This window comes from Phoxinus phoxinus, assembly GCF_949152265.1.
Source record: "Phoxinus phoxinus genome assembly, chromosome: 17".
NCBI classification, from domain to species: Eukaryota; Metazoa; Chordata; class Actinopteri; order Cypriniformes; family Leuciscidae; genus Phoxinus; species Phoxinus phoxinus.
The window spans coordinates 12,895,409-12,919,031 of record NC_136892.1 but is presented as its reverse complement, the minus strand read 5'-3'; the positions used below and the strand labels follow the sequence as shown (position 1 = coordinate 12,919,031).

The window sequence follows — 23,623 nt, the reverse complement described above, 5'->3', positions numbered from 1 at the left end:
AGTGGCATAATTTACATGATAATTTATTAACTGCATGCATACCGGAAGAAAAACGAATAGCCTTTTTAAGGGAGAGTAAAATGACACTAAACCCGCCCCTTTTAACTCTGATTGGAAGACTCAGTGCCTTCTAGCGTCCGATTGGATAGAATCGACCAATCGCGTGCCATGCGGTAGTAATTTCACACAGCAATGGCGGCTCTGCAGCTTGGTGAGTCTTGTGCATTAATTCAAAACGGTTTCCTCATTTTGCTCTCGATATCATTTTGGTGTTCACGTATTTTTTTCACGACTGTCCATTTATGAGTAAATGACTCTAAAGCCAAATGTCAGCGTCTCGTTAGCTTAGTTATGTTAAGCTCTAGTTCATGTTGAAATGGCAGCGTTGGGTCACTCACTATGTTTTTTTGTGAATGTATATGGCATGCCTGTGTTTACAACAGTTTGAATGTGCAGTCCCTATTTAGTATAATTCATTCCCTAATATTTCCTTTTGGTTATACCAGAAAAGCAGCGAGGTCGATATGCTGTTCTTGCCATCGCTGCAGTGGTCACTGTTGTGGGCATCCCACTATGGTGGAAGACCACACAGACCTACCGCGCCTGGCTGCCTTTCTCTGAGATCAGCGAACTCGACAGCCTCCAGGTGACAGACACTGCATCCTTCAAGTCAGAATCAGCAGACAAGACTTAAAGGGATAGTTCATCACCCAAACATTAAAATTTTACCCCATGATTTACTCGCCATCATAGGTGTATTCTTCTTTCAGACGAATACAATCAGAGTTATATAAAAGAAAATGTCCGGCTCTTCCAAGCTTTATAATGCCAGTGAATGGCCGTTTATGTTTTGAAGTCCATAAAAGTACATCCATCCATCCATCATAAAAGTGCTCCACTGCACAGAAGCGCAGCAGAAGATAGAGCAAAACAAGACACCAGTCACGAATTAGAACTCTAAAACGTGAATTTTTAAATGTCGGAGGAGCTTGTTTTTGCTCAACATGCACACCAGTAATGTTTTTTATGCATGTTTATACAATCTACTTAGATGTCCTAATTGAACTAAGGCTTAATCTAATAATCTGATACATTATCATGTCACGTGTGTGTTTAACAGCTCCAGCTAAGTGTTGATATCGAGGTGGTCTTCTCTCGAGGTACACTGACCCCAGAACAGCAGAAAAAGCTTCCACTTAGTCATGTCAATGAAAAGGAGCACCAGATTGATGGCAAGTAACGGATTTCTGTTTGGAAGCTTCATCATAAAACAAGCCATAAACACAAAGAACAGAGATTCTGATATCCAAAATGCATTTTTCATCTCCAGCTAAAACCGGTTTGCGGTACAAGTATGAAACCAGATATCGCACTGCCACTATAATGGAGGAAGATGCCTTGAATCAGCCCACTGCTGCAGGTCGACTGGATTTATTGTTGCTAATCATTTCTCTGGAGTACAAATAAACGCTTTTTGCGTGGGGGTTTATTATGGAAGCTTGTTTTCTGCCACAGAATATATGCGACTTTTTATCTCACAATTGAGCCTTTTTTTTTTTTTTGCCGTTGCGAGTTTACATTTCACAATTCTGAGTCAGAATTGCGAGATATAAACTCACAATTGCAAGTTATAAAGTCAGAATTGCGAGATATAAACTGACTTTTATCAATGAATAATACTATTGATTAGCATTACCAAACAGAATAATACTATTGATTAGCATTACCAAACAGAATAATACTATTGATTAGCATTAGCAATAATAATACTATTGATTAGCATTACCAAACATGGACGTTTTATTATTATTATTTAAATTTAATACTGTGAAGCTGCTTTGATACAATCTGTATTGTGAAAAGCGCTATACAAATATTCTTGACTTGACTTGACTTTCTTTCTCAGAATTGTGAGTTTATATCTTTCCGAATTGTCAGTCTTTTCTTCCCAAAGAATTAGACATTATAACTCACAATTGTGAGTTTATATCTTGCAATTCTGAGAAAAAAGGTCAGAATTAATAGATGTAAACACACAATTGTGAGTAAAAAGTCATTTATGTGAGATAAAAAGTTGTCTTTTAAATGTATGTATCCTGTGGCGGAAACAATCTCCCATAGTTCATCAACATATTGGACAGAATACAGTATACATAACAGTACGGACATGATTATTATGATTATTTATTTATTTTTATATATAAATATATGTCGGAGCTGCCCATGAGGCTATTGTCTCTGACATTTAATCACTTGTTTAATTATTTAATTATACCATTTTATTATGTTAATGAGGATATATTGACAGATTGAGTATTAAAAAAAAAGAAGCGTTTATTTTGTTTCAGCAATGCCAACTGAATGAAGAACAATTGTAATATATATTATTAATAATAATATTTGTTGAGTTATTCTAAACAATGGCTAATTTAATTGTTTGTCTATATTGGTACGATCACTGAAATTGCTATCCCATTTACCTCTCCCTTCATAGAGGCAGATCTGTCCCTACACATGCTCACTGAGAGCTCTTGTGGGTCTGTGGTTGTGTATGTGATCCCGGAGTCCTCCACTTTATTACCAAAGGTAAGATTCAGAGCATTTCTGTATTTATTCACAGAAAACCTAAGCCGAATCGCCTTCAAAGCTCATTCTGGCCTTCTACTTTCAGGATGTGAAAGTGTACGTGGGGCAACGACGCACTGCGCTGCTGCGTTCTGCTCCTTTTAAAACTTCGTGGAGTCTGAAGGAAGTCCTATCAAATCTGGACCTGCAAGTGGAGCAGGTTGTGAGCACCATGTCCTTCAGTCACCAGGATATCGCGGCTGCTCTGAGCGACCGCGTCCGCATGCCTAAAGTGACTAAGGAGAGTATGGCAGACAGCATGAGGGCCATCAAATCTAGTCCAGGTGAGTATTCGCTTTCAGTTTGGCTTGTTTTCTCAATGGCATATAATCATTTAAAGCTTCATAATCTCATTTTGGCTTTCTCTTAGGCTACGAGATCACGTTCAGTCTGCTCAACCCAGACCCAAAGTCGCACAGTCTTCACTGGGACATCGAAGGCGCCCTTCATAGCTACATTCAGCCTTTATTGGACAAACTTGCCCCTATAGCCAACTTTTCAGTGGACTCTCAGGTACTTGTAGTTGTGTTTTTTGAACAATGGATAAACATGGAGTAATGCAAAATATACATAGCAGAAGATATTTATAACAGCTTTAAAACTCAACCAGTCATCATTTAGAGTCAGAAATCAGCATATCAGAATGATTTCTGAATGATCATGTGACACTGAAAACTGGAGTAATGATGCTGAAAATTCAGCTTTACCATCATAGGAATAAATTACATTTTAAAATATATTAAAGTAGAAAATAATGAATGATATTTGAAATTTAAATTTTTTACTATGTTTTGCTGTATTTTTGATCGAATAGATGCAGCTTTAGTGAGTAGAAAAGACTTCTTTCAACAATACGTACACGCAGAAATAAGATAAAAAAAATTAAATGGAATAAAAAAGTATTCAAATAAAATGAATTACATTTGGTTTAATTTAAATTAATGTACATTTAATTTAAAAAAATACGTGTTAACTGTGTTTACATAATGCATAAACATTTAATTTCCTTGAGTGTCCAGCATATATAATAATTGTCATGATATATATATATATATATATATATACCTTGTATATTATCACAATCATTTATTGTAATTCGTGATATAATATTTTGTCCATACCGCCTACCTCAAACTCTCAGCTGCTATTTGTACGCTTGTTCTTTTCAGATTCTGTATTATGCGGTTCTGGGTGTGAACCCTCGTTTTGACGACAGTGTGTCAGCCTATACACTCAGTGCAGACAGCCTGTCACATGTTATCAACCCCGTAGAAGCCAGACTAGGTGAGATTTGACTTTCACTGATGAGAAATGATCTTAATGAACCGCTTTTATGCTTATTTATGTTCACACAAAGTGTTCTTGTCTTTCACGCAGGTTCCAATGCTGCTTCCTCTAACCCTGTCCTGAACTTCCTGCTGTATGTGCCCGATGCCCACCACTCTCCTCTGTTCATCCGAGACCACAGCAAAAAGGAGGTGCCCTCGAACGCCTTTCACAGCCCTCGTTGGGGAGGCATCATGGTACTGTCCACGTGAATTCAAGGGGTCATGAAATGCATTTTCATATATTTCTGTTTCTGGAGGTTACATTTTGCATCAAAATGGTTTAAATATTTGTACAAATTATTTTCCATCTTTCTCGTTTTCACAAACTCTTTATTTCTAGGGTGCATGTGAGATGTGTGTTTTGATGCTTGTGATAGCCAGCGCTGTAATAGAGCCGGATTGAGTCAGATTAAAACGAACCAATGCAACCACAACGATTCCCAGTCGACAGGAGTATCACTCTTGTGATTAATGAAAAGGCATGAGTTGTTCAGAACACATCCTTTTGATTTACAGACATATTAAGGGCCTTGTAGAGGACAATTGACCCTTCGCAGGGAGCTTGATTGACAGGTGATCTGATCAATCATACTTCGCCATCCGCCATTTTGTCCAACAAAGCAGTCAGGAGAATTGGTAGATTAACATGGGAGGATTTGAATTTGAAAAACAGGGTGTAATGACGTATTTCCGCAGTTAAAACAACATTCCTTCTTATGTTCATTCATGTTTATTTGATGCTATAAATTAATTAGAAGGAAGAGATGATCGGTTCATGAGCAGCTTTAAAGCTAGGGTCGGTAATGTTGGAGAGCTAGCCAGATTTGAAAGTGGCACCTCTTCTAAGCTCCGCCCCTGTCAGTGCTCCGTCCAAAGCTACGCCCCCCCACAAACATGAACGCGCATCCACATTTGGAGTCAGCTGCATGTACCTACCAGTGATGCGCGGGTTGATCCAAAATGAGCGGGTGCCTGCGGTTACCCGCGGTTACGAGTCATCCAAAAATATTTTTCATGATATTTGGGTCGCGGTCGGTCGGGTCGTTTACCTTTGTAATTTATATAGTACTAGACACAATGTTCTATGAAATACATAGGTCTACACTTTATTGGCTGAATACGCGAGGATGACGCACGAGCTCAGTCTGCAGATGAAAGTGGGAAATCCTTATTTACCTTTTAAATGTTGAGCGCATTATTAACTTTTGAATAAAAGCTGACGCGGGACAAAATGCCCGATTTCCCAACGCGTTGAACTTAGCAATGCCATTGTGCCATTTTAATAAGCTACTTTTAAACGCATATAGCTCAGTAATGTCAGTTTTATGTAGCCTATTTGCTGAGAGGGGGCGGGGGGGATTTTTGTTGGGAAAGTCCGGGGAGAGACGACACACTTCGATTAGACTGGATAAACACATGCAGCATCTTAATTGTTAAGAAAATGAAACGAAATAAATTAATAAATCAAAAAATGCGGGTCGGGTACAATATTTTCTTTCTTGTTTTTTGCTGTCTGAGTTGCTGGCGGGTTAGTTGAAAACGTCGGTCGGGTGCGGGTTGTTTATACATTGACCCACGCATCACTGCTGTGCACGCAGTGGTGCTCGGGCACGAGACATGAAGGCATCTGATTGGTTCTTTACATTCGCACCGAATGGCAGTGATTGGTCAGAGTTTTTACTGTCCTACAGCTGCTACAGAGGTCAGATTTTTTTCATTCCTTTTTCTGAACACATAATGTATTGACTACTATCAGAATGGAAGGACCATTTCACCCAGTATATAAAAAAATGTTTCTGAACAGGATTACCTACCCTAGCTTTAACTGATGCTCTACAGCGATCTGTCACGACACATTAAAGAGCCACAAAACGGTATTTATTGTTTACATTTCTTTTTAAAAATGACCAAATTTGAAAGGAGAGACTTTGTTTAATATGTTTAATATCAAAAGTAACCTGGTCTGTCCTGTCTGTCTGTCAGCGTGTTGACAGTCTCCTCTCTGCTCCACAATGTACTGCGTGAGAACATGGTGTGGCATGAGAGCGGCGTAGCTTGTCGGACATAGCCACAGTAACTAAGGGGGATGGGTCTTTGCGAACGGTCAATTGACATTTTGAATCTTGAAGTTTCAGAAGGGTAGAAAACCTGTGAGGTATGAAACTTGTAGTATGTTTGTATTGTAGATTAACCTCTTATATGTGTAAATATCAAGGACATTTTGATTTTCCATTTCATGAACCAATTAAAGTCGGTATGAAATGGAAGTTGCAATAGACTTTTCCCTGTTGTTACGAGTGAATATACGAGGGAAACGGCTTCTCGAAACAAGAAAAATGTAGGGCGGGACTTGATTTTGTCCATGGGGAATTGATTGGATGATTGGATTGTTGTGGTTTGCTGTTGGTCGATCTCATGTGAGTGATAGGTTTTGATTTCATTGTGACTTTAAACATTGTTGTTCTTGGAAATATTGTGTGTAAATGTGCTATATTTCAGGGTTGATCATCTATCTGTCATCTACGTCCTCAGGTGTACAATGTAAATGAAATGTATGGGCCTGAATCTGAACGTCCTGTCGATATTACCATTGATATGGCTAAAGTGATGGGTGTATTCTTGGCACAGTTACGGTTAGTGCTTGACCATTTGACTTTACAAATGTAAGTTAAAATGCCTAGTTTGCCAGGTGAAGGTATTTCATTACACTTTCTTTATCATTTCTGTCCCTTTTCAGGCTCATGCTGGGACTGCAGCACACTCGTCCTCCCACAGGCTTTGTGCTTCAGAGTCCCGGCAGCGCTGGACTGGCGGATTGGGAGCTGGACCGACTCCTGTGGAGCCGCAGTGTGGAGAACATCGCCACCGCCAGCACCACCATCACCTCACTAGCTCAGCTCCTCGACCAGATTGGAAACATCGTCATCAATGACAACATTGCAGAGCAGGTGCGCCGTCCAGATGTTCATAGTTCTGCACATAATGAAATCATTCCACTGTAGCGTTTGTCCTGAACGGTAGGAATTGTACAATTTTACAATCATTTCTGCACAGGTTTCCAGCGCAGTGACGTCGCTCCAGTCTGCCGTGGCCGAGTTAGAGACTGGGAACCTGGCTTTTGCGCTCCAGTACAGCAGGGAGGCCATTTTGGCTTCAGAGAGGGCCTTTTTCGACCCCTCTCTTTTGCATCTTCTTTATTTTCCAGACGATCAGAAATTCGCCATCTACATTCCTCTTTTTCTACCCATGTGTGTACCTATTGTACTCTCGCTGCTGAAAATTGTGAGCGAAGCTAAGCAAAGGCGAGCAGATAAGCAAGCCAAAAGAGACTGAGAAACAAGTCACAAGTGTTATATACCCATCTTAACGGCTACACTTGTGTGGGATGTTTAAAAACACACTGATAATGTATGTGGTGTATATTTAAATCTTATTTATTAGAGTGAAATTGAGTGAAAAAAATGCTGCTTAAATTTACAAAGGCAGCTGTACTGAACAATGAATGGATGACATGGTTGAATCTTCCTGAGGGGAATTTGTTTTCTATCTCTGTGCACATTATGTGTTGGTCCATATCTTGTTTTAACACTGTAACACTCGATTTTTTTATCTGTTTGTGAGGGTTTATTTGGTATATTCAGGTTTGTTTTTCAAGGGGTTCATCTTGAGTGACACGTTCTTTGGGGCAACGTTCATAACAAAAATAACTTCTACACTGTAAAAAAAAAAAAATAATAATTGCTGCATTAACGTTTATGTAATTTAAATGACATTAAACTTACTTTAAAAAATGAGTTGAAGCTTGTATAACTTTTAAAAAAGTTGAAAGTTATTTTGATGAGTTAAAGCAATGTAAATACATGTCGTAACTTACTGGTCATCTAATTTTGTACAGTGTATTTGCTTAAATGTGACCCTGGACCACAAAACCAATCATAAGTCGCATGAGTATATTTGTGGCAATACGTAGCCAACAAAACATTGTATGGGTCAAAATTATTGTTTTTTCTTTTAATGCCATAAATCATTAGGATATTAAGTAAAGATCATGATCCATGAAGAAATTTTGTAAATTTTCTACCTTAAATATTTAAAAATATATTTTTGTTGTGAGTGGATGCACTCGCCAACAGAAATGAGATGGTCCTCACTGCAGAACACGAAATCCAGGGGGAGGAGTTGGATCCAGATCCAACTCCTCCCACCTTACATATACCTAAACCTATACCCATCTACACCCCCTGATCGCTAAACCCACCTCTAAACCTACCAATCTCCACCCCCTGATCCCTAAACCTACCAATCTCCACCCCCTGATCCCTAAACCCACCTCTAAACCATACCAATCTCCACCCCCTGATCCCTAAACCTACCAATCTCCACCCCCTGATCCCTAAACCTACCAATCTCCACCCCCTGATCCCTAAACCTACCAATCTCCACCCCCTGATCCCTAAACCTACCAATCTCCACCCCCTGATCCCTAAACCTACCAATCTCCACCCCCTGATCCCTAAACCTACCAATCTCCACCCCCTGATCCCTAAACCTACCAATCTCCACCCCCTGATCCCTAAACCTACCAATCTCCACCCCCTGATCCCTAAACCTACCAATCTCCACCCCCTGATCCCTAAACCTACCAATCTCCACCCCCTGATCCCTAAACCCACCCCTAAACCTACCAATCTCCAACCCCTGATCCCTGAACCCACCCCTAAACCTACCAATCTCCACCCCCTGATCCCTAAACCTACCAATCTCCACCCCCTGATCCCTAAACCTACCAATCTACACCCCCTGATTCCTAAACCCACCCCTAAACCTACCAATCTCCACCCCCCTGATCCCTAAACCTACCAAAATCCACCCCCTGATCCCTAAACCTACCAAAATCCACCCCCTGATCCCTAAACCTACCAATCTCCACCCCCTGATCCCTAAACCTACCAATCTTCACCCCCTGATCCCTAAACCTACCAATCTCCACCCCTTAGATCTGGATCCAACTCCGCCCACTGGATCTCGTGTACTGCAGTGAGGTGCTACTAACAGAAATGGACAACTTTAAAGCCGCACCATTAGATTCCAGATTTTCAAATAGTTGTATAAGACAAATATTGCCCTATCCTAACAAACCATACATCAATGGGAATCTTATTTATTCTGCTTTCAGATTATGTATACATCTCAATTAATGACCCATAACACTGGTTTTGTGGTCCAGGTTCACATATGCTTATATTTAATGACAATTACAAGAAATGCTCAGAGTAAGAATGATTGGGTTGATGGGTGTATTAATTCCTTATTTCAGCCTAATTAAATAGGGGATTTCAAACTAAAATGTAAAAATTAAAAAATAATTACAAATGATATTAAACTAGTAGGGGAATTACAGTTAGACCACATTACAAAGACCGATATGCTCAATGAAGGCCAGGAGTCCAAATGTAAGTTCAGTAAGTTCACAGAGTTTATTGAAGACAAAGTTCTCCACACTTCTACAGGCAATAGAAAAAAAGGATCCCACCTCAAACTAACTTAAGATATAGAATCACTAATACATATAGGCCTAGTCATATGGACAATCAGTTGATGTCATTTGTACAGGTTTTGATATGTAAACAGTACATATAACTTTAGAAACATCTGAACAGGTTATTCTGTTGACACACTTTGTCCAATATACACCAGAAACTTTGGTAAGTGTCACAGGTGAGTCATAAATACCTTCATGACCTTTGATAAAGTTTTCTTATATGTCTCCGCTATCATGAGAAGAGCAGAGTAAAGTTCAAACTGACTATTCTCTTTCTACAAAATATAACTCTTGATTCATTTGGTTGGGATGAGCAAATTAATTAATTACAAAACAAGTACATATTTATTCTTTGGAAGATAAAACACTGTTTTACTCATTGCATGTAACATTAATACCAGAATAGACACATTGGTTTTAAGAAAACTATGATTTCCAACTCATTATATCATAAAACAGAGGGGTTGTAAAACCACTCCCTTCAAACTAAATACATGATTAGATTTTAAAAGAATAAATTAATAAAAATGACAGCAGTAGCCTACTATGGTGAGAATAATTTTTTTTTATAAAAACCAAATATTTTACAAATAGCATGTTAAATTAGTGTAATACTACACACAATAAAATTAGGCTAAATTGGGTCGTTTAGTATGAAAATGTATGACTGCCTTTTAGGATTGCGGTCACGATCGCTTTAGGTTGATCCAGAGCCATATAGAGATCTCTCTATGGCTCTGGGTTGATCATATTTGGGGGGTCTGTGGCATCTAAAGGGTTAAACCCCCTGAACTAGATCATAAAGAAGCTGCAGCAAATATGACAATGAGAAATTGACGTGTTTTAATATGTTGCCAGAATATTCTCATGATGGTGTTAAAAAATAAAGTTGTTCCATCGTGCAAAATGATAGAATTGCCGTGCTACGTAGCCTAACGTTACTTCATACCGAGGATGAGTTGAACAGAGTATCCTTATAACGTTAACTTACACACGCCACACATGGGTTTCCAACCTTATTAGTAAACACGGGCTTATAAACTCGGATTACGTTGATGCTGATAAAATTCGCTCTTTGCAATATGCAATGTAAAATAATCTGCAATTTTTGCCGAATTACTGCCAAACGCTTTTATCCTTCCGCGCGCCGTCGCCCCTCCCCCTCCGCGCAGTCGCGAGCGTGTGGTGAAGGGACGGCGCCATATTGTTAGGGATCTTATTGTTTTTTATACTTGAAAAATAATAGTTTTGAAGATAATCGGACACTTTAGTTTGTGAATTTATATAGATCCAGCAGCGCTAACGGATTTCTTTCATATCACCTGACGGACAAATTATCAACGTCGTCAGCGTAACTTCTGCCTAAACATGTCTGGCGGTGTAATTCGAGGGCCTGCAGGGAACAACGACTGTCGGATTTACGTGGGTAATTTACCTCCCGATATTCGCACCAAGGACGTAGAGGATGTGTTTTATAAATACGGAGCCATTCGGGATATCGATCTTAAAAACAGAAGAGGAGGTCCACCGTTTGCATTCGTGGAGTTCGAGGACCCGAGGTAACGTTAACGTTAACCCAGCTTACCCTGAATCTGCATGTCTATGAATTTGGCAACAACAATACAAGACGATGCTGTCTCTAACACATCATATGCTTTAAATTCGTGTTTATACGCAAACACTAGTTTTCTAAATGAAGGACTCTAAATTAAGGTAACGTTATAAAGCGCGCGAACTAGACGGGTCATCATAACACGGGAAGTAACGTTATATGGATGGAGGTTTAAATAATGTATCTATATCAGCTCAACCAGAATTATGAGAGGTAAGTTATGCAAAACTCTCAAGTATTAAGTGTTCTTAGAAGTGCTCTGTAGAAATACTCAGAATTTTGCCTGAAATACCATTTTCAAATGTGCCACTGCCAACATGTTTTGATCCTGTGAGTATTTCTGCGCATGCGCAAACGATCTTCTTGCGTAAGAACCTTTAGGATTATTTGTGCAAAATTTTTCTGTCCACTGATTTTTTTTCCTCTTACGTCTGCAGAGATGCAGAGGATGCTGTATATGGACGAGATGGCTATGACTATGATGGCTATCGTCTTCGAGTGGAGTTCCCAAGAAGTGGCAGGGGAGGTGGAAGAGGAGGAGGAGGTGGTGGTGGAGGTGGAGGAGGTGGTGGTGGTGGCGGCGTTGGAGCTCCCAGAGGCAGATATGGCCCTCCATCCAGGCGTTCGGAGTACAGGGTCATAGTGTCAGGTGAGGGAATCAGCGGTACATCATTCTCATGTGACATAGGTTGCTTTCACACTTGGTTCGATCGCTTGGTCCGAACTTGAGTTTGATTGCTCGCACCCTCTGGACTTCACACAGGGCTCCAGATTGCGAATAAATGATCAGATTTTGCGACCTTTTTTCTTAGCAGTGCAATTAAAATTTGTTAGTTCGCATTGGCGCAACCACCGCATTGACCGACTGATAAGAGCTGCCTTTTATGTTGGATATGAGAAACATAAAACGACAATCAAAACAAAAGTGAAACGTAAACTGTCCTACTCGTTTGAGCTGTGCATGGCGGATCTAGACAGCACATCGCAAACTCAGAGCAGGTTTACAAACAGGCCTATCTCAAAACAGGAGATCCAGTGAGAAATTGTTTGAATTCGCCACAGAATTAATAACATTGCAGCGCGATCTTCAAATTCGGCGCAGAATTCTCTGTTATAAACCACATATGTCAGATCAACCAACGCTGATGTGGAAACCAGGAGAAGCATTGTGCCATGAACTAACAAATTATACAAGGTTTTTCAATCCACAAATAACCAACATTCAGTATTGGTTTAATGTAGCAACACTAACTAAAACCATGGTTTTGTGGCAGCAATAGTCAATAGTTTTTTTTTTTTACATTATTCATCTCAGTACAACCTTTAAAGAGTGAAATTCAAGCGCTTTTTAAGAGCTTTCAATTTGCGGGTAATTGACAAATAAATTGTTTAAACTTTTTTTTAACACTTTTTATGTCAGGTGGTACAACCGAATAGTTGTATACCAGAAAACGGTTGGGGATGATGCATTATCATGTTTACTGTTACCTTGTAAATTCATGATAAAAGTGTCATGTTTGCAGTTGAGCCACCCTGACATTTGAGAATATACAAATTGCTGGACAAAAGATTTTTAATGACCTCAACAGCTTTAGAACTACTGATATTTATAACATCGTTTATATGAAAGGTTTCAAACCTAAAATGTTAATTTTTTACTATTAAGACATTGTTTTAAATTGTTTTCTTAGTCTGTTTATTTGTTCGGACAGTTGCACCACCTGACATTTTGTTGGCTTAAGATAGTAAAACATAATAATATGTATTATTTAAATGTAATAAAAAATTTCAAACTAAATAGGTTTTATAGAATTAAGTGATCTATGTCATCAAATTATATTAAAAGGAAATAATGCACTTGGACTTTAAAAATGTTCACATCATGTTATTGACCCTTCACACTTTTTCCACGGTTTAGTACGATTCGATTAAAATCAGCAGCAACTCGTACAGGATTTCAGTTTTTAAAGCAGACTGAGTCATAAAAAAGTGCCAGTGTTCAATTTAAATATTGGCAAGATTGTTTCTCATGTTTGGCCTTGACTTTTATTTTGACAGCCCAGATTTACGTGAGCTCCCATTCTCCATCTTCATTAGTTTACAGTAACAGTTCTGTGTAATAACTGAAAGACAAATGTGTTTTCATACTGTGAGAATTTTAAACAAATCTTTGAAAAATGTAATGTCATGAACTTCACGAACCTCTGTGAATCCCGCTGATAGATCTTCTTGTGTGCTTAGCCTGTATAAAATGTGTGAACGGTCTGTTTGTGTGGAGGATAAGCCGCAGACAGGAGAGTTCGGCTGTCACTGGAGAGATGCAAGAGCAAGCAACTTTAAATCTTTGATTTGAAACTATGCTGTGCTATCTAGTTTTCTGCTATGTCATATTTACTGTGTACTGAATTTAAAATTACTTTTACCTGATCTTTGAGAAAATACAATTCGCAGTGCCCACGACTAATTTCATTACCGTTTTAAATGGAAATTTTGCAACATGAGGGAAAGTTTAATGATTTTGTTTTCCACTGCAGATATACACTTTAACAAAATATGTTAATTTCAAGATGTAACATTAACATGAAAGTAATTTAGCTGTAGTCTTTATAAAAATATAAAGCAAAACAACTAGTATAGTCGACTAGCAGCAGCAGTATCGTAACTAGTCGGCTAGTCTCGCACATCCCTAGTGCACACCGGATTACTGCACTTTTGGTTAGTGTTTACTGGGGCTGGGTTTTGACACAAATTCCACAATTTGATTTTGAATTTTTGATTTTGGATATATATCAGGTACAGTACATAGTAAATTTTCTCAAGGGAAAAGGGGAAAAAAATCTCTAATGTTGTAAACTAGCCTATACAGTCAGTTGATACTACATTACTAGAATATTGAAGGTTCAAATGAACTGATTTGTATGCAAACCCTTAAGTTACACACAAGGAAGTTTTTATAATAATTAAGTTATAATACTAACTTTATAATTAAATAATTATGTTCCAATTCGTCTTTTGAAATATAAACATTTAAATGGTGGCTGTGACATGATACAGATTTCGGTAAGTTGTACTGTATCTTTCAACATACCTTCTGATGTTCATTCATGTTTGTTTCGTGCTGTAACTAGTAGTAAAGCTGAAGAGATGATCAGTTCACGTGCGCTCCACGCTGCCGCTTCGCTTGAACTGAGGCGCTACAGCATGACGCCACATTAAAGAGCGCCAAAACGGTATTTATTGTTTGAATTTCATAATAAAATGGACCAAATGTGAACTCTGTGACTTTGTTTCATATCAAAAGTAACACAGCATAAAGCGTATTGCGATTTATTGGATGGGAGAGGTGCTACAATGTTTTGTTCATTCATCAACTGAAAACAGCATAGACTAAAAGATTGATTTTTGGGATTTAAGAATCGATATCAGTTCATAAAAATGAGAATCGATTAAAATAAATATATATATATATATATATATAGTATTTTTTTTACCCAGCCTTAGTGCTGACTATTTATTCATGTTTTTCTAGCACTTCTTTATTTGTAAAAAATACTATAATAGGATTACAGAATCAAGAAGTTGCTATCTGAAGTAATATATAATATAGTTGTTGTTGTTTTTTACAGATTTTCAAATTATTATTATTTTTAATGATTTTTACTAAATATTAATATAAAATTAATATAAATGTAGTTTCAGAAATGCTACTATCTTTAAATTAAATTTAAAATGTGCAACTTAATAAAGAACCGATATGAAGCTGATATAAACCTATAAGATATTGGAATTGGGGGAAAATCCATTTCGGTTGACCACTAAACAGCATTCACATCCAGAAAGAACTGAACTGTGCAGTCAAACAAACCCAGGTACACAGGAACAAGCATTTCCTGTCCTACTTCCTTGAACTGGTTTATTCTAAACGATTCCCTTTCGTTACTGAAGGCAGTTTCTTGCATTATGATTCTTGTGCCGTTCATAAAAAGAAAGCTCTACTTATTTAATGGTTATGATTGTCTTTTTTTCCAGGACTTCCTCCTAGTGGCAGCTGGCAGGACCTTAAGGATCACATGCGTGAAGCAGGTGATGTATGTTATGCTGACGTTTTCCGAGATGGCACCGGCGTTGTGGAGTTTGTGCGCAAAGAAGACATGACCTACGCCGTTCGAAAGCTGGATAACACTAAGTTCCGGTCACATGAGGTAGGTGTGAGTTTGTGAACATAGACCGCCATTGGAAAGGACAGGACAGGACAGGGCATAGCTTAAGGATTTGGGAACATCAAGGTAAGCTTGATGTCAGAGACCCATGATGGAGCCACATGGACTAGGAGGATCCATGGAATGGATCTTTTGAATGTAAGTGATTTTGTCAGTGGCCACATAAAGAAGGAACTGTAATTTGATGTTGCGCTAAATCTAAAAAAAAAAAAAAAAAAAATCTATTTTAGATTGAGCCATGAATTAGGAGTAACCTAACATCTGGTAGTTCGTCTTTAGAAAGTGTTGCGTTATGTGTTTCTCAGGGCGAGACGGCTTACATCCGCGTAAAGGTGGATGGCCCGCGCAGCCCCAGTTATGGGCACTCGCGCTCACGCAGCCGCAGCAGGAGCCGCAGCAGGAGCAACAGCCGCAGTCGCAGCTACTCTCCACGCCGCAGCCGAGGATCACCGCGTTACTCGCCCCGCAACAGCCGCTCCCGTTCCCGCACCTAAACATCCACATTCCAGCTAGTTGGCTGGCCACAATCATACACACGCTGTGTCGCCCTCTATTGGACCCACTGTTGTACTTCATTGCTCTCTTGACTTGTTTCGTCTCTCCATTTCCCCCTGTTTGCTGTCTCTCATCTTTGGTTTGTTAGCTTTTTGTTTGTTTGTTTGTTTTTTTGTTTTTTTATTACTTGACTGTCATTTTGCTAATGACAGCTACATGTCGCTAAGTGGATGTTCCCCTTTCTCTCCTTTCCCCCCCTTTCAATCTTTTTGTTGTTGTCGTCTCCTATCCCATGACCCTGTTGTGTGTTTGTCTTGCATTCCCATTTTAACTGGATCTTCACACTCATCCCTTGTACTATATTTGACACAAGGGAAATGTTGAAATGCTTTAAATCGTTGTATGTGGGATGGATTAATTGCTACTGTTTTGTTTTGTTAACAAAAACAATGCTTCATTATTGGCTTTTTCTGGGGTGGGAGAGTATTTTGTTGGAAAACTGTTCTACTTTGACCCTTTTCATGTCTTTCTATAGACAACAGAAGAGCAGGATTAAAGAAAGCTTTGGAATAAAGGATTTTGAAGCACAGTTCATTCATATTAGGATATTTGGAGGAGGAGGAGCAGGCATTTCATTTAAGGAGGCAATGGTATGACGGCAAGCGGCTTTAGTCACCTTCAAAAAGGCAGTTGTTGTTTTTCAACAGACTTCCAGTACCCTGGATTGTCTTAGTTCAGTAACACATTAGTTTTGCTTTGCCATTCTTCCTCTCTTCACGACACTCCCCTTCCCCATTTAATTTACCTTTTCTTACTGGTCATTGCTGCTAAGCATGCATGTGTACTGTCTGGATGTTGCAATGCTTGTGCGTACATTAAGACAGCATTGTTTGTTTTGTTTTTTTGGGTGTTTTGATTTTAAATCCAAAAACATTTTTGCCTGTTGTCCAAAATGTACTGGGATTTGGCCACTATTGATCTCCTATGTAGATTTATCACTAGACAAGATAAAGGCTTGCCATGTGCAGTTGTTCTCATGTAAATTGTGTATTTGTCAAGAGAAAGTGTCTGTTTTTCTCTAGGTTAGTTTTGCTCGTTTTTTCAATGAAATAAGCACAATTTAATGTGTTTAGGAGGTGCTTTAAATTTCTTCCGGAGCATATCATAGTCTGGTATCCTTTTTTTGTCATTTGCACAAAAAAAAATAAAAAAAATACCGCTCCTATGATCAATTTATAGAAGCTTTAAATGATAGACGCTCTTTATTTAGCTGTGATTCTAACTTGTTACCTCCCTCTTTTTGATTTTGCTGGTATTTAAAGGTTTGGATTGGAGGAGGGGCTCACTGTGTCCCGATCCTTGGAGCCGGATCATTGGATCAGTTCAGGATCAGGAGCAGAATTAGGCTTAGGATAAGGATGGATACATACATGGAGCGGGATCAATTTACCGGGAGCGGGAACCATAGGAGAGGATCCCAACCCCAGCCCCGCATTCCCCCCCACCAAACCACAGTTAAAGGATACTTGACGTCGTAATTGGCTTCTCTAGAACCAAATTATTATTTTTTATTTTTTTCCGGGGAGCCCAAATGATGCGCGCGCAGAAGGGATCCAGGTGCCTCTTGGTTTTGTGAGATGAGTTTTTCGGTATAAACAGGAGCAGAGCAAGGAACCAGAAGGCTGGATCAGTTTGGATGGAATCGGCATGAGGAGCGTGGTAAATAGAGGGGAATTAGTGGGAGGGTGGGATAATAGGCACTTTTTGAGGGGGATGCTGTAGTTTATTTAGGGTTTCAAAAAATTACTTTTCAAATAACATTTGTTGGCATTTGCTGTGTTGGCAGTGGTGTTTCTTTGCCCCCACAATTGACTACTTTATACTTCTAAATTGTAGTGTTTTTTTTCTCTTTAAACCCTTCTTTAAATAAAGATTGAATGTTCAATTAAAGTGTTTTGTTCTCTGCTTCATTTTTTTCTAGAAATCAGTAACTTATCTTACCGGAATCAGTAACTCTGATACAATAAAAGTACATATATATGTAATGTCTATGAAATGCCTGACACTAGATTGAGGTAATTTATACAGATGTAAAAGCTCCTCTTTTGTCAATAAATGAAACAAATTTTATTCATATGTGTAGTGGACCAATAAGGGATTTTCAATGGTGGTATTATGCTAAAGAGCAACAGGACAGCTGATATATATCGGTAAATCTAAGTAAAGTTAGTGCCACATTTAAAAAAAGCAAAAAAAAAAAAAATGTCTTCCCATGTAGCTGTAGAATATGTGAATTCATAGATGAAATGATGAAACTGTTTTTGGTTAATTCCAAAAGTGAACAGTCTACACATATTTAAGGTTAGGGAACGTCACTTCAGTAACCACTAAGTTACATACAAACCTGACCTCATACAGTGTGGTAAGTAAATCCAGTAATACATCACAGGAATCAATACCTTTGGCCCGAGGATGTGAAATTTTGATTCCAGATGGGCCCTGGTGCATTGTGGGATGAAATAAAATGCGGGCAGTGAGAAGCTAGTGGAAAACGCTCGTAACACGCGGGGAGAGGCTCTACGTGAGCCAATCAGAGAGCCGGTGCAGTGCGATGGGCGGGGTCACCTCGGGTTTCGTGACGCTAAGTTGGATGTGAGTTACGAGCACAGCCGCATGGGTAGAGTTACTTACGACTGACATAGTGGTTAGTGAAGTCAAGCGTGAACGCAGCGGCTCAAAAAAAGCCTGAGCTAAACAGTATTCCAGTGTAAAAGCATCAAAAGAGGGTGAGCAGTGTGGATTTATTTACTATGCATGCATCCGACGTGTTGACCATGTATCTTGTGAGAAAAATAATGTATTGAAACATTTAGATGCATGTGGGGAAGTTTAGTGATTAGTGCTGTATTCAGATGAAGCATCATGGACGCAGCACGAGCCGCTACCTGTACTTCGCTGCAATTCTATTAGACGTTCGCATTTTAAATTATTATTATAATTGTTGGATGCGGAGTTCATAGACGGATTTGAGAGGAAATATTCTACGCAGATAGTTTTTATCGAGAATAATTAGGGCGGTGGCGTGAAATGAAAGTTACAAGTGCTCGGCGTCTGGAGAAAAATGTTACGTAATTCTGCCAATCATATGAGAGCATTAAGAGCAGATGCTGAGGACATCACAACCGTATGGCTTTAATGGACTCATCTGTGGACACCAGAGTCCAGCCAATGCCTGTTTTATGGCAGCACTTAGGTGAAAGTTACTCCAATTTGCCGTGTAAAAAAAAACCCGCTACAGCTTGCAACAAATGTAACAAATCATCAGCCTTCTGTGATTCCCTCTACATGACCTTATCAAAGGAAGACACCTGTGCTGTGTGAATTATTAATTGTGCGTTGCAGCATAATTTACACCCACTTTCATTCTGCCCAATGAAATTTAATTCTTAACTCATGCGTCTTGTTACTTGTGCAACTGCTTGGGGCAGTCAGCCTTTGTACGTTATTGTCTTAATAGCCCGATAATCGGTTTGGCCGATATTTTTACAGATAGGCCTAATTCGCACTATTCTACTCTGGTGATCAGATCTGCCAAAAAGTAGCAAAATCTCACTACAAGTGTGATTTGGTTTAGTTAATAAGCAGGAATAAAACTAATTTTAAAATTATACATATATCAGTTACCTGAGACTCAAACGGGCAGATTTTTTTTTTTTTAACATGCCTCCCATGTGCCATTGGCCAGTCAAACAAATAGTCCCGCCCCAAAGGCTCAAACTTATGTGATTGGTGAGTCTTTTTTGATAGTAACACATTGTTTAAACCTACAAATGGATACGAGGGTCTGTTTACACCGCAACGATGTACTAAAAACGGAAAAGTCTTTGCTTTTTTTCGCGTACAGGCGACAATGTTGTCAAAACTATCCCACGGATCTGCGAAAACGATTAAAACCGCTGTATTCTGCCTGGCCAGTTGTTGGCAATGTCACTTTGTAAAGAAACAATATGTGCCTATAGACAACATATAATGTGTATGCGCTTGACATCGTTTTCACAAATTCGTGTTTTTCGTTGTTTACGTCGGTCCCCACGACAGGATACCTGTCTTGTTTTCAAAAACTTGCACTTTGAAACCCGTTTTCAAAAGTTGCCGTTTTTTATGCCCCCAAACGTTGTTGCGTAAACGAGTGGCCAAAACACATACGTTTTCCGTCTTTAGTGGAAAAAGTTGTATCTGAATAGTGAATACTGTACAGCGATAGGAGAAAATTAAAATTGCGCACTTCAGCTATGATTATTATTATACAAATAGTAATGTACAAATTGGTTTTGTTTTTTAGTTGTCTAAAAAGCAGAAATGAAACTAATATTTAAATTCTACATATGTATTACTGGCCACATTTTTTCCAAACACGCCCCCATGTGCCATTGGCCAGTTAAAAATATAGTCCCACCCTAAACTTAGGCGATTGGTTGAGCCAGTTTTGTTTTGACTTTTTTTTTTTTTTATCTGCATGCTAATCCGGTATAGGAGAAAGTTAAATTGCACACTTTAGCTTCAGGAGTCAAAAACAATATCGGTCATTCTCTACAGTTTACTGAATGCAAAGGATTCGAAATGTCTCTGATGTAACTGTCCTCTCTGTTGCATATGCATTAGGCCTTGGTTTAGTTTAATATCAGTAAATCGAGCCGGATAAAGATCTGTGCTTTCTCATACGTCCTTCTCACTGAATGGATTTCATCAACCTCCTCCCTCTCCTGGGCCGAACACTGAGTCTTGAAGAGGGAGCTGATTGAGGTGGCCTCCTTTTTCCAAATCATGACTGCACGTTTTCATTTTTAGTAATGCACTAGTTCCTTTATAAGCTGATTGGTAAAATGGATGACGCTGTAAACTCAGACAGCTCCCAGAGCGGTAGACCGTTTACATCTGTATTTGCCATTAAAAGAACTGGCAAGCAATTATAGTGATTCAGGCCCATTTTTATTTATTTGTAAGTGAAGTGAAATATTTCACACTTTTTGAAGTTGCTGTCTTGGCCATGATTAAAGCAACAGAGCTTTTGATGCAAGCGAACGAGGATTATTATTATTGAACGTTATGAGCTTTAAAATAGTCTTATTTATTTTTCAGTTTGTCTACAGGCCTGAGTAAACAAAGTAATTTTCTGATATTAAAAATACTTGATAGGCAGTTATAAAATTAAACTGTCAAATATTATCCTTGTATTGTATGCATTTTATCCTTATTTTGTAATCATCATGATTACACAAGTTGTAATTGCGTTTGTGTGTCGGATTAACTGAATACAATAAGAGCATAACATGTATTATTATTGCTTTATATTACTGCCATATGAACATTTATTATACAGTACACTCATCTCTGGTTGATAACAGAATACTTCCTAATTGTCTGTTTGATTTGAAACGAGCATATTCTGTATGCTGCTTTGAGACTAGACCTATATATATTATTGTGTAATAAACTTAAACTAAGTAAGCCTTTGGTAGGTTAAAGGGATAGTTCACCCAGAAATCAAAATTGTCATAATTTACTCTTCCTCATGTTGTTCCAAACCTGTATGAGTTTCTTTCTTCTGTTGAACATAAAATATATTTTGAATAATGTTGGTAATGAAACAGTTGAAGGTAGACATTGACTTTCATAGTAGGAAAAAAATACTATGGTAGTCAATGGCTACCGTCAACTGTCTGGTTACCAACATACTTCAAAATATCTTATTTTGTGTTCAATAGAAGAAAGAAACAAATAGCCTACATGATGGAGAGTAAATGACACATTTTTTTTATTTTTGGTGAACTATCCCTTTAAGATTTGTTGACTTCCTGAAACCGCAGCATTGGCTAACCAGTTGAGGGGCGGGACTATCTGTTTGTCTGACACATGGCAGATGGGGGAGGAGTGTTCGGGAAAACTTATTTTCCCCCAAATTCTGTTTGATGATGGGAGTGGCACTGTTAAACGAGAAAGCTTTTGATTTAACACGCTAATTCAGCTTGATGGTCCAGGTTCTTCCTTGTTCTTCTGACTTTATAAGAGATGGTCAGTGAATCTCCTTTTGCGTTTTCTCTTTCTTCATATTCACAGCCATCATGACTGACAGGAAGGCAGTAATAAAGAACGCTGATATGTCTGAGGACATGCAGCAGGATGCAGTGGATTGTGCCACACAGGCCATGGAGAAGTACAATATTGAGAAAGACATTGCTGCATATATCAAAAAGGTCATCCACAGAACGTTTATGATTGACACCTCCACAGACTTCATCAACAATATTTTTATCTTTAAGATTTCGTTTCCTATTCTGTCTTGCTTCTTAGAAATATTCAGTAAAGCAGGGCTCAGTTATTGTTTGGTCTCAAATTGTTTATACATCAACATAAGTTAAACTACCTAATGCACTTCATTTCAAAACTTTGAAGCTAATGTTCAGCTAAATGTTTAAATGCCCCTCACATTAAAATGTATTGTTAAATTTTAATGACAAGTGTATGTACATTATTAATGATTATTTTAATGTCTTTGCAATATAAGCACCATAAGTATGTAAAAACATTAATATGCTACTATTCATGTTATAGGTATTCATTCATGTTATCATGAGCAAGTTTCCGGTCCTTCTAGGGATCAGTGGATCTCAAAAAATGTTTATTTGAAGGCCACACCAATATTTGAAAGAGCATAATAGAAAGATGTATATTTGTTATAAAAAAAAAAATAACAACCACATAATAAGAAATACCTTGATTGTTGTTTAGTTGTTGTAGCTTATTTTCATGCTTGTTTTGTCTATTAAAGTAATCTTTGGGCCCGTGATTGAGAACCACTGTTCCAGAATATTGAATATCTTACTAAAGTATACATTACTGTTCTTGCTTTTCAACAGGAGTTTGATAAGAAGTATAATCCAACATGGCATTGTATTGTGGGACGGAACTTTGGCAGTTACGTGACGCATGAAACGAAGCATTTCATCTACTTTTACTTGGGTCAAGTAGCCATTCTACTCTTCAAATCGGGCTGAGAGGAAAACTGTCGTTTGTGAAAGTTGGACATCAACTCCAAACCTGGACTGTGACGCACTGATGGCTTGAGCCTCACTCAGATTACACACACACACACACACACACACACACACACGCTTTCATTCTCTTTCACATACACACTCATGAATTTAGCTATAGAGGCTGTGCATAAATGCATGGACCGTGTATATTTAATTTGTATATGTTGCAATACAGTAACCTTTTTTGCTTTCTGCAGTTGCACGAGATGACGCAACAAGATGATTTTTGTTCGGGTTTTTTTTTTTCCAAGTCCAAACTTGTTTTGCACTGAAGTTGTACAAAATGCTTTGACCGCTGCCTTTAAAGTATATTAAAAATTGATATGTCATACATATGTGGGGTAAGAATTTATTTATTTATTTTGTAGATTCTGTGAAAATGTCTCTGCATGTGGTTTCAAGTTAATGGCTGTTCCTAACGCCTCAGTTATGTAAAATTTACCCAACAGCCTTTTTTTTCTGCCCCATTATGTAACATGATCAATTGTCTTTATTTGCCTCCTATGAAGTGCAGCTGAAGAATTGAACAAACTTCACTATCTCAGCAGACAAGGGCACTCACTGCATGCATTTTTGCTGAGGTAGGGAGTATACAGGCTGTTCAGTTACTAATGAGCAGACCTGTCTGGAAACAAGGGGCCATTAATGGGATACAGTACCGCTCGAATTTCAAGGACACACATTACTTTTATGCCCCTCTTATG

The 23,623-nt window shown here is 38.5% G+C and overlaps 3 protein-coding genes across 4 annotated transcripts; all 3 read left to right on the top strand.

The window, feature by feature from the left end:
- Nucleotides 1-85: 85 nt before the first annotated feature.
- On the top strand, nucleotides 86-8,011 carry pigs (phosphatidylinositol glycan anchor biosynthesis, class S). Its single transcript, XM_079585635.1, has 12 exons — nucleotides 86-211; nucleotides 507-646; nucleotides 1,121-1,232; nucleotides 1,331-1,420; nucleotides 2,495-2,586; nucleotides 2,672-2,909; nucleotides 2,996-3,138; nucleotides 3,795-3,909; nucleotides 4,003-4,148; nucleotides 6,486-6,586; nucleotides 6,691-6,901; nucleotides 7,008-8,011. The coding sequence occupies exons 1-12, from the start codon at nucleotides 193-195 to the stop codon at nucleotides 7,284-7,286; spliced, it is 1,686 nt and encodes a 561-aa protein (XP_079441761.1). The 5' UTR covers nucleotides 86-192; the 3' UTR covers nucleotides 7,287-8,011.
- Nucleotides 8,012-10,584: 2,573 nt separating this feature from the next.
- Nucleotides 10,585-17,770, top strand: srsf1b (serine and arginine rich splicing factor 1b). 2 transcript variants are annotated; one of them, XR_013794489.1, is made up of 5 exons: nucleotides 10,658-11,054; nucleotides 11,545-11,756; nucleotides 15,137-15,309; nucleotides 15,633-16,472; nucleotides 17,145-17,770. XR_013794489.1 is itself a non-coding variant. In XM_079585142.1 (4 exons), the coding sequence occupies exons 1-4, from the start codon at nucleotides 10,864-10,866 to the stop codon at nucleotides 15,819-15,821; spliced, it is 765 nt and encodes a 254-aa protein (XP_079441268.1). In that variant the 5' UTR covers nucleotides 10,585-10,863; the 3' UTR covers nucleotides 15,822-17,769. The 2 variants fall into 2 exon arrangements, 1 of the variants encoding a protein (XP_079441268.1); XM_079585142.1 differs by having other exon boundaries at nucleotides 10,585-11,054; nucleotides 15,633-17,769.
- Nucleotides 17,771-18,465: 695 nt separating this feature from the next.
- Nucleotides 18,466-23,250, top strand: dynll2b (dynein, light chain, LC8-type 2b). The gene is made up of 3 exons (XM_079584928.1): nucleotides 18,466-18,608; nucleotides 21,940-22,076; nucleotides 22,740-23,250. The coding sequence occupies exons 2-3, from the start codon at nucleotides 21,945-21,947 to the stop codon at nucleotides 22,875-22,877; spliced, it is 270 nt and encodes an 89-aa protein (XP_079441054.1). The 5' UTR covers nucleotides 18,466-18,608; nucleotides 21,940-21,944; the 3' UTR covers nucleotides 22,878-23,250.
- Nucleotides 23,251-23,623: the final 373 nt, after the last annotated feature.

Bases quoted from the DNA above. Each gene is read 5' to 3' on its own strand.
- srsf1b (XM_079585142.1), top strand. From the start codon at position 10,864: ATGTCTGGCGGTGTAATTCGAGGGCCTGCAGGGAACAACGACTGTCGG. The intron at 11,055-11,544 runs GTAACGTTAACG...TTACGTCTGCAG, and splicing joins GTGGAGTTCGAGGACCCGAG to AGATGCAGAGGATGCTGTAT. The intron at 15,310-15,632 runs GTAGGTGTGAGT...TGTGTTTCTCAG, and splicing joins CTAAGTTCCGGTCACATGAG to GGCGAGACGGCTTACATCCG.
- pigs (XM_079585635.1), top strand. The intron at 647-1,120 runs GTGACAGACACT...TGTGTTTAACAG, and splicing joins GCGAACTCGACAGCCTCCAG to CTCCAGCTAAGTGTTGATAT. The intron at 2,910-2,995 runs GTGAGTATTCGC...GCTTTCTCTTAG, and splicing joins GGCCATCAAATCTAGTCCAG to GCTACGAGATCACGTTCAGT.
- dynll2b (XM_079584928.1), top strand. From the start codon at position 21,945: ATGACTGACAGGAAGGCAGTAATAAAGAACGCTGATATGTCTGAGGAC. The intron at 22,077-22,739 runs GTCATCCACAGA...GCTTTTCAACAG, and splicing joins TTGCTGCATATATCAAAAAG to GAGTTTGATAAGAAGTATAA.